Source organism: Mobula birostris, chromosome 12 (genome assembly GCF_030028105.1).
Source record: "Mobula birostris isolate sMobBir1 chromosome 12, sMobBir1.hap1, whole genome shotgun sequence".
In the NCBI taxonomy this organism is placed as follows: domain Eukaryota; kingdom Metazoa; phylum Chordata; class Chondrichthyes; order Myliobatiformes; family Myliobatidae; genus Mobula; species Mobula birostris.
The window spans coordinates 71,754,038-71,762,931 of NC_092381.1; the positions used below are offsets into that span (position 1 = coordinate 71,754,038).

Genomic DNA, 8,894 nt, shown 5'->3' on the forward strand with positions numbered 1-8,894 from the left:
AACAATTTCACTCATTCTAAAACACTGCACTCAAATAAATAATGATAAAAGAGCAGACGGGTATCAAATCTCCAAGATTAGTTACAATTCAAGAGCTTAATGAATTCACAGAATTAAAAAGCAGCAAATTCATAATCAACTCCATTTCTACTTTTCTTATAAAATTTAAAGAGCAAAAAAAAAGTGTGTTATTTATGCTGAGTAACAATCAGTAAATTAGTGCTCAGGCACTTTACTGCAAATACCAACAGTGAGGAAACAGCTATAATTCCAAGCCATCAGCTTCTTTGTCCATTTCAAAGCTTCTATCAGTTCCATTCACATCTGTATGCTGCACATCCACAATTCCCCTGGTTCTACCCTGGGCCTGTATTCACAGGTGCTGCTTTACTAAAACATTTACCTGACTGAACCTATAAATTTGCAAACTAGTCTGTCGTTATTTTATATCATTAGTGTTCTACTAACATCTCTCCAGCTTATATTACATCCACTTCACAGTCCTCAAAATGAACAGGCCTATTTGCACCATTCTAAAGTTAAACATCATGATGAGCCTAACACTTCTACCCCATCACTCATCTCACATTCAACTCCAAATTCTCACAAGTGCAACAATCCCCATCAAGGTATGCTGTTGCAAAGACCAGCAGCCTATCAAGAGTTATAAACTGTGGTTTCCTCCACCAAGCTTCTCAAGTCCTTTCTGAACTCGCAGAGACTCTCAGATAAAGAGAGATGTATTTGTTGCTTTTAGTTTAATCCATAAAATCTCCCCTCTGCCTCCAACTTGAAAAACAATCTTTTGCAAAGTTAGGAAACCACTCCAAGTATCAGCTACAGTTCTTGAAGCTTAGCCAGATGTTTTTTGCGACTTCATATTCATGCCTGTCCTGTAGTGCAAACACAAACTTTCTATTCCAGTTGAGTATCTTATTGACAGTAACAATATCACCCCTCAGTCACCATTACAAATTGCACTCTTAAGATTCCAAATACCTCACACTGTGGTATACAAGGAAATTTTACAACAGGTGACCAAATGATTGCATTAAAAAGACAAACATACAAACACAACACACCCTTCAAATAGTCAATAGCAGCAATCAGTACCTCTAGTTAGTTCTTAACCTCCCTAGCCTGAGGGTCACTAAGGATATTGGTAGCACCCAAGCAGAGATCAGCAGTGACCCTGACTGAACCTGAATTTTTTTGTGATCAGTAAGAATCAAACCTCATAACAGCTCTCACATTAAACACTGCTCTTTTGGACAACTTACTCCCAAGCCTTATACTTTTACCATCTTCACTCAACTCCTCACCATAACAATATAGGCAACATCACAAGCACAGCAGGGGCAGTTGTTTCAGAATGAACACTCATGCCTTGCAACACTGTCACATTTGCATCAGTAGGTGGCTGGCAATGACCAAATTAAAACCAAAAACAAGCTTCTTTACCAAAACCATTAGGATACAAATAAAATGTGTTACTATTCTTGGTTACATAGAAGACAGGTTTTCAGACAAAATGAAGTCAAAAGAGTTTTTAAAAGTTCTATCCAGAAACCACCACTAGTTCCAAGCATTTGGTGACTGCTCATACAACTGCAGAATCACAAGTCAATAAAACTTTTCAAACCAGAAATTAACTAATCAATGGCAGAGGTAGAAATTACAATTCCTCACTGCCACTGAAGATGAACTAGAACGTATGCAACCACCAAACCATAAACTTTGTCCCACTGGTGATCATGGATTTATTAACTTAAATGAGAAATATCTTGCTGAGTACATAGAACTGGGTGGGAAATACTTGTACCACACACTCCCCCAAACAATCAAGTCAAATGAGATCAAACGTTGCATTTTCCTATATTACAGAATAACTGTTCCTGTATCAACATTTCAAGGATCTTATTTAACATAATTGACAAAGGAAATGATTAAGCATTTAAACTCGCACTGCAAAACATTCAGTACAAAAAAAATCACACCCAAGAAATAGATTCTAATTTTCAATTCCAACATATTCATGAGCACTGGCATTACATGGCGGTAACTTTGGCCCACCCAAAGTTTGTATGTTTACATACAGAAATACGTGAACCAGTAAATGTTTGACATTAACATTACGGCAATTTACCCTTTCTGCTATAACAGTCACATTCAACCAAATTACTCCACTTCAAAGGTCTGTATATTCAAAAGACAATATACACATTCCCTTGTACAGACATCTCTCCTATTCCTGCCATGGAACTCTTAATTCACTTCAAATGGAGGTTTCTAACAATAAACACAGCCAAAGAAGAAAAAATCAATACTTCTTGCTCACTCCACTGCCCTCAAAATAGAGGCCAGCCCTCAAAATCCACTCACATTCTAGGAACAGCTTCTTCAAAGTAAATCTATCAAAGTACATATTTGTCACCATATACAACCCTGAGATTCATTTTCCCGTGGGCAATCACAGTACAAGAAACACAACAGAATCAATGAAAGACTGGACCCAACAGGCGGACAACGTGCAAAGAATATGTAACCGCAAAAACGGAAAGAAGAAAAACAATAATAAGTAAATAAATATCAAGAACATGAGATGAATACTCCTTGAAAGTGAGTCCCTAGATGGTGGGAACATTTCAATGATGGGGCAAGTGAAGTCATCCCCTCTGGTTCAAGAGCCTGATGGTTGAGGGGTAATAGCTGTTCCTGAACCTGGTGGTGTGGGACGTGAGGCTCCTGTATCTTCTCCCTGATGGCAGCAGCAGCACTAAGAGTGCATGCCTGGATGATGGGGGTCCTTGATGATGGATGCTGCCTTTCTGCAATAGCTCGCTGTGTAGCTGTGCTAATGGTAGGTGGGGGGGGGGTCTTTACCCCTAACAGATGGACTATGTCCACTATTATTTTTGTGGGCTTTTCTGTAAAAGAGCATTGGTGTTTCCATACCAGGTTGTGATGCAGCCAGTCAATATCATTTCCACCACACATCTAAAGCAGTTTGTCAAAGTTTTAGATGACATACCGAATCTTCTCAAACTTCTAAGAAAGCAGAGGCACTGCTATGTTTTGCCCATAATAGCATTCACATGCTGGGCCCATGACATATCCTCTGAAATGATAATACAGAGGAATTTCAAGTTGCTGACCCTCTGAGCCCCAGTGAGGGCAGGCTCATGGACCAGCAGCTTCCTTCCCCTCAAGTCAATAATGATCTCCTTGGTCTTCCTAACACTTATGGTGACACCACTCAACCAGGATTTTCAATCTCTCCTATATGATGATTCATTACCACCTTTGATTTGGCCAATGACAGTAATGTTACTGGCAAACATAAATATGGCAATGGGGCTGTGCTTATCCTCTCAGTCATAAATATAAAGCCAGTAGAGCAGGGGGCAAATCACAGCCTTGTGAGGGGGATCGTGGAGGAGATGTTGTTCTTCTGCTCCACTATTAGATTTCTGAAAAGACCATCCACACTACTTCGTTATTCCTCTTTTGCACTATTTATTAATTGTAACTTAAGAGTAATTTTTAATGTCTTGCACTGCTTTGCTGCCACAAAACAAATCCCATGACATGTGTCAGTGACAATAAACCTGATGCTGAATACCCAACAAGCAAAATTAACACCTAGAAAGCCACCAGGTGAGGATCTGAGCCGTGAAAAGCAGATCTGCTTCACCAGTCTGTACAGAGGCAGTGTTAGTGTGTAAACAGAGGTACTTCATAAGTACTGCTTCCATTCGACATGATAACTTCCATGGATAAGAGCACACAAAATAATGCGGGCAACACATCCAGGATCCTCAATTCATCTCGGTTAACAAGAATTGCTAGCTACATGGATGAGGTGTCAGACAACTGCTAACATCTGTGGAATTACACCTCAGCAACAGGCAACATGTTCTTTAGAAGGGAGAAAAATCAAAAGGTACTTCCTCCCTCCTCCACCCCCCCCAACACATCCTGTTTCCCGCATGCCTCATGCATCTTCCAAGGTCTCAATAACCACTGAATCAATTCTATTACCTACCAATTCTTATAACCCACCTAAACACAGCACTTTACTTCCATTCTCCTTAACAAAGTAACAATATTGAATAAAGCAGGCTTGAGAGAAAATTAAACCCACACAAGCACAGTGCCCTGAAGTCTTGAAAACAACACAACAGTTTATAAACAATACGTAGTAAAAGCAGCTACACACGAAATTTTTAATCACAGAAATTGACAAGAATTTACACATTTCAATAACTAAACAGAGCTACATGCTACAAATTGCAAACAACCCCTGCACAGTACAATTTAAAACTGATAAACTATAAACAATTTAATATTTAACCAGATCCCAAACTTACATTTTAGCAAGGGATGCCTGTTGCTACTATAACCCTTTGTGTTGATCCCAATTTATCAGTAACGTTTGTTATAATGTTACCTAAAAGTTACAACAGAAGCCACAGAATCAAGGTAATACAAAATATATTTATGACTGGGAACAATGTGGGACACTCAAAATTATCTACTTACCACCACCAGGAGTGTAAAAACCCAGGAGGTTCTCCTAATGTAATATTTTTCTCCCATCGTATCTGTAAACCAAAAGCAAAAAAAAAACTCAGAATAAGTCCAGAAGGAAAACGGGGAGAGGGGTTGTTGTCGGGGGAAGACAGCATTCAAAACTAGTCAGATGAATAGAATTTTTTTTTGTTTTGTAGCCACAATAAATGGCAAAAGGTTAACACAATTCAAAATGGAGGCGAGATTGTCCGCCTGAGAAACAAAGGCTAAAGCGGAGTGATGGAGACATTGAGTTACCTCTGAGAGGAAGGTCTGTGCAGATTTCTGTGCCCCGACATGAAGCAGATATTCGTACACGTACAAAGCCAACCTGCAGGCGAAGAAGACACAAAGGAGCCGGTTACAAGGCTATCTATTTATTACAGCGGGAATGCGGAGCGAGAGGGAGAAGAGGGAGAGAGCAAGTGAGGATCTGGAGGGGGGGAGGTTGTCATCGAGCGACGCTGCACCCAACCAGACCCGCCGGACACAATGTTTCATTCAGCTTCTTCAAAGAAGCGGAAACGCACAGCGTGCAAGTCAGAAACAAATAATAATAGTAATAATAATAACGAAAAGCAATTTAATCCCTGAGATTTGCAGCGGCCGCTGCCCGGCCCCGGGGAGCCTGTAAACGCTGAGAAATTCCGTATATTCTGAATAACAAAAATTAAACTTACTTTTCTCGAGCTTGCCCGTCCGAGGGCACCGCCGAACCTTTGCTTTTAGCGAACATGCTTTTTGGGGAAGGAGCTGCCTGGCGTCGGGCACCTGTCAAACCATCAAACCCGGGGCGACCCCATCGCCGCGTCCGCGCACGCAGCCCAGCCCCGGCAGCGGAAAGGGCGGCCTTGACCCCGCCTTCTGTGCTAGAGTGACAACGAGATCAATCAATCAGATGCCGAATATGGACGTCGATCTCTAGATTTGACCAATTGTTACAAGCTCTTGTACGTCAATCACTCGAGAAGGGCTCGCCCCTCCGCCAATCAAACCCAGTTGAGTGGGCGGGTGTTTCCCGGTGGAGTGACTGGCCAGTTTGGTTACTGAGACGGACTACACTGATTGGCTGTTGAGAGACATCGACAGGGGGGAGCCTAGAAACAGCGTGTCCAGGAGTTTCTAAACCCCCTCTCCCTCCCCTTACGCTATTCCGGGCTAGGACAGCATCCCCCCACACGATGGCTGTTGTAAAAACCTGGGACGGAATAAAGCATTCGGTATAAAGTCCACACGGAAAAAAATACTGCTTTGACGCTCAGTTCTTTATCTATCGCATTCATTGGGTAAACTTTCTGGATTATTTCTTTCTGATTGTTTTCTTCTATTGAAGGGCGGTGTTTTGTAGCCCATTTAATAATGTAATAGTACGGCTTTAACAAACTCAGTCGCTCTCTCCACCACCTCACTCCTCCCGCCATGCCCTCAGGCACTGAAAAGATGTTAGGTTCGTAGAGAGTTAACTGTAGATCTGTACAAAACCGGAATCTAATTATTCGGTTTTAAATCAATGTTGTAAAACCCGCAACTCACATCATCAGAAGCGCATGTAACGCAAAGCATGTGCTTCAGGTGAAAATGTAACGTGGAGAGACAGTCAACCCACCAGAATACTACATACATCGTCGCCAATTATTAGCAGTATGTATAATAATACCATATACCCACTTTTACGCGGTAAAGTCGTTTTTCCTCCTTTTCAAGGCTCGTTGGAGTGAATAGGAGTAACGCAAAACTCTGAGATTGAACAAAACCGGTTTACATGCACGTGATGTGCAGTAGTTTTCCATTCAGTCGCGTATGATTTGAAGGACTGAAAAAACACTCCGGGACAGGCACTGGGAGCGGGGTATTTATCAGTCAAGATCTCACAGTTCGGAGCAATTTCAGATCCCCATCGAACTTCATTGGAAACATCACGAGCCATCTACACGATTACATTGAGATTTAACTGCCTGGACCCCGTGTTAACTTCTTCAGCTTCCACACCATGGTTTATACTAAATAATTCAGCACTAGCTGCCCGTGCATGATGTACAAACATATGTTGACTAATCGGTTAATTCTGCGACCACAACCAGAATTATAGCATAAATCTTTGCATCTTGTCTTTGGTCGATTTTTAAATTACTTATGTGTGTTTATACAAGATCTGTTTGTTTGCGTTTAACAGTAGACATCATGGTGTAACTACAATGAAACACAGCTCCTTTTAAAATCTGCTTTTTGAATCAAAGATATAATTCACCGACACTTATGGGCGTTGTAATTCTCAGTTCAGAATTTAAAAGAGCTTCCTTTATGAACAATGACTACAGTAAGCCTTGGAGAAAGTTTCTGAAATCTTAAATCAGATCTATCAAAGGTCTTTATTTTAAAACTCCCATTAGCATTAAAAAGTACCAGACAAAATATTTCAGTGTACCACATATTGGCTTTCTGAACTTAAAATGTTCATTTATTAACTTTTGTTTTCTGTTAACAGCTTTGAATTAAGGTGCATTCAAAACCATACATGGAGTAGTGCTGTAAAGTCCACATCTTTTCTAAACAGCAATTAATACTAATACAGTGGGACCATGATTCTTTTCTCCTCCTGAACTCATTTATTCCCAATGTCGAACATGGCATTCTGCTGCATTATCAGGGTGTGCAAAGGATCTAATTATTCAGTTTTTAAAACTTGCAAATTTTCTACAGATGTACCTGGATGTTGCCTGGAGTGGGTGCACTTGAGGAGTGACTAGATAAACTGGGTTTGTTTTCCTGGGAGCAGAGAAAGCTGAGAGGAGAACTGATGTGGATGTACAAAGTTATGAGAGAAGTAGACAGGATCTATAATAAGAAACTTTTCTCCCTATTAGAGTTGCCCTGGATCAGAGAGTGTAGACTTACAGAAGGAGTGGAAGATTTGGAGGGGATTTGAGAAACATCTTCATCCAGAGGATGGTTGAAATCCGGAAAGCAGATGGCGGGGCAAGGTACACTTACAAAATTTCAGAAGTATTTAATTGCCCAGTCAAAATGCCAAGGCTTGGAAAGCTATTTGCCAAGTGCTGGAAGGTTGGGTTTGTTTAGATAAGTAATTAGTGTGGATTTACTCACTAACCCATACATCCTTGAGATGCTGGAGGAAACCGGAGAATCGGGAGGAAAGCCCACTCAGTCACAGGGTGAACGTGGAAGCTCCATTTAGACAGCACCCAAGGTCAGGATAGTATCCAAGTCCCTGGCACTGTGAGGCAGCCAGCAGCTCTTCCAGATGATGCAACCTTATATTTAACAGGCTTGAAACCAAGCAAGAAAATAAAATGGGACCTGCAAAATGCTTCATTAGTCAGTAGTAAATTCATAAGTGGCAATGGCTTAAAAAGTGTCGGAGACAATTCATTAAGCTTACCCAATTTCAAACACATTGTGCATAAAAAGCAATAGTGTCTCTTGGCTAAGCTGATACTTTTAATTTACGTTCACCGCAGGCAGCATGTTAGTTCAAAAGAAAAGCTTGGGACACTATTTTATCCTCAAATACCAAAACTGCTTCCATGGGTGACTGAAACATCGAACTTGTCCTTTCCCAAATAAATTAGTTATTCAAACTAGGGGGGAATGCCAGATTCCTGTCATCAGATGAACAAATTGTTTGTCAGTTTCCATTTAGAATCGGACTCAGGTTTAATATCACTGGCGTATATTGTGAAACTTCTTGTCTTTGCAGGAGCACTACAATGCAATGCATAACAATAGACAAAAATGAGAATTACACTCTCATATTAAATAATAAAATTAGTGCAAAAATGGAAATTAAAAAGTAATGAAATAGTGTTCATGGCTTCAATGTCCATTCAGAAATCGGATGGCAGAGGGGAAGAAGCTGTTCCTGAATCATTGAGTGTGTGCCTTCACACTTCAGTACCTCCTTCCTGATGGTAGCAATGAGAACAAGGCATGACCTGGGTGATGGGGGTTGTTGATGATGGACACGGTTTTTTGAGGCATTGCTCCTTGAAGATGACCTGGACACTATGGAGGCTAGTGCCCATGACGAAGTAAACTATGTTTACAACTCTCTGCTGCTTATTTCGATGCTGTGCAGTAGTTCCCCCCACCCCCACCCCAAACCTGACAGTGATGCAGCCAGTTAGAATGCTTTCCACAGTACATCTGTAGAAATTTGCAAGTACTGTTGTGACATATCAAATCTCCTCGAACTCCTAATTAAATATAGCCACTGTCACACCTTCTTTGTAGCTGCATCGAGACTAAGTTAGATCCTCAGAGATATTGACACCCAGGAATTTGAAATTGCTCACTCTTTCTCT

The 8,894-nt window shown here is 40.9% G+C and overlaps 1 protein-coding gene across 6 annotated transcripts in view; it reads right to left on the minus strand.

Moving 5' to 3' along the window:
- The window catches only part of ssbp3a (single stranded DNA binding protein 3a), a 176,661-nt gene extending 171,228 nt beyond the window's left edge, over nt 1–5,433 (minus strand). For 4 of the 6 annotated variants that reach the window (XM_072274079.1, XM_072274078.1, XM_072274081.1 and 1 more), the window contains exons 1-3: nt 5,253–5,432; nt 4,831–4,903; nt 4,543–4,604 (exon numbers count right to left, since the gene is read on the minus strand). In XM_072274079.1, the coding sequence (XP_072130180.1) occupies nt 4,543–4,604; nt 4,831–4,903; nt 5,253–5,308 (191 nt within the window). In that variant the 5' untranslated portion in view covers nt 5,309–5,432. Of the gene's footprint in view, nt 1–4,542; nt 4,605–4,830; nt 4,904–5,252 lie in introns of all 6 variants that reach the window. The other 2 variants (XM_072274082.1, XM_072274077.1) reach the window with 2 other exon arrangements.
- Nucleotides 5,434–8,894: the final 3,461 nt, after the last annotated feature.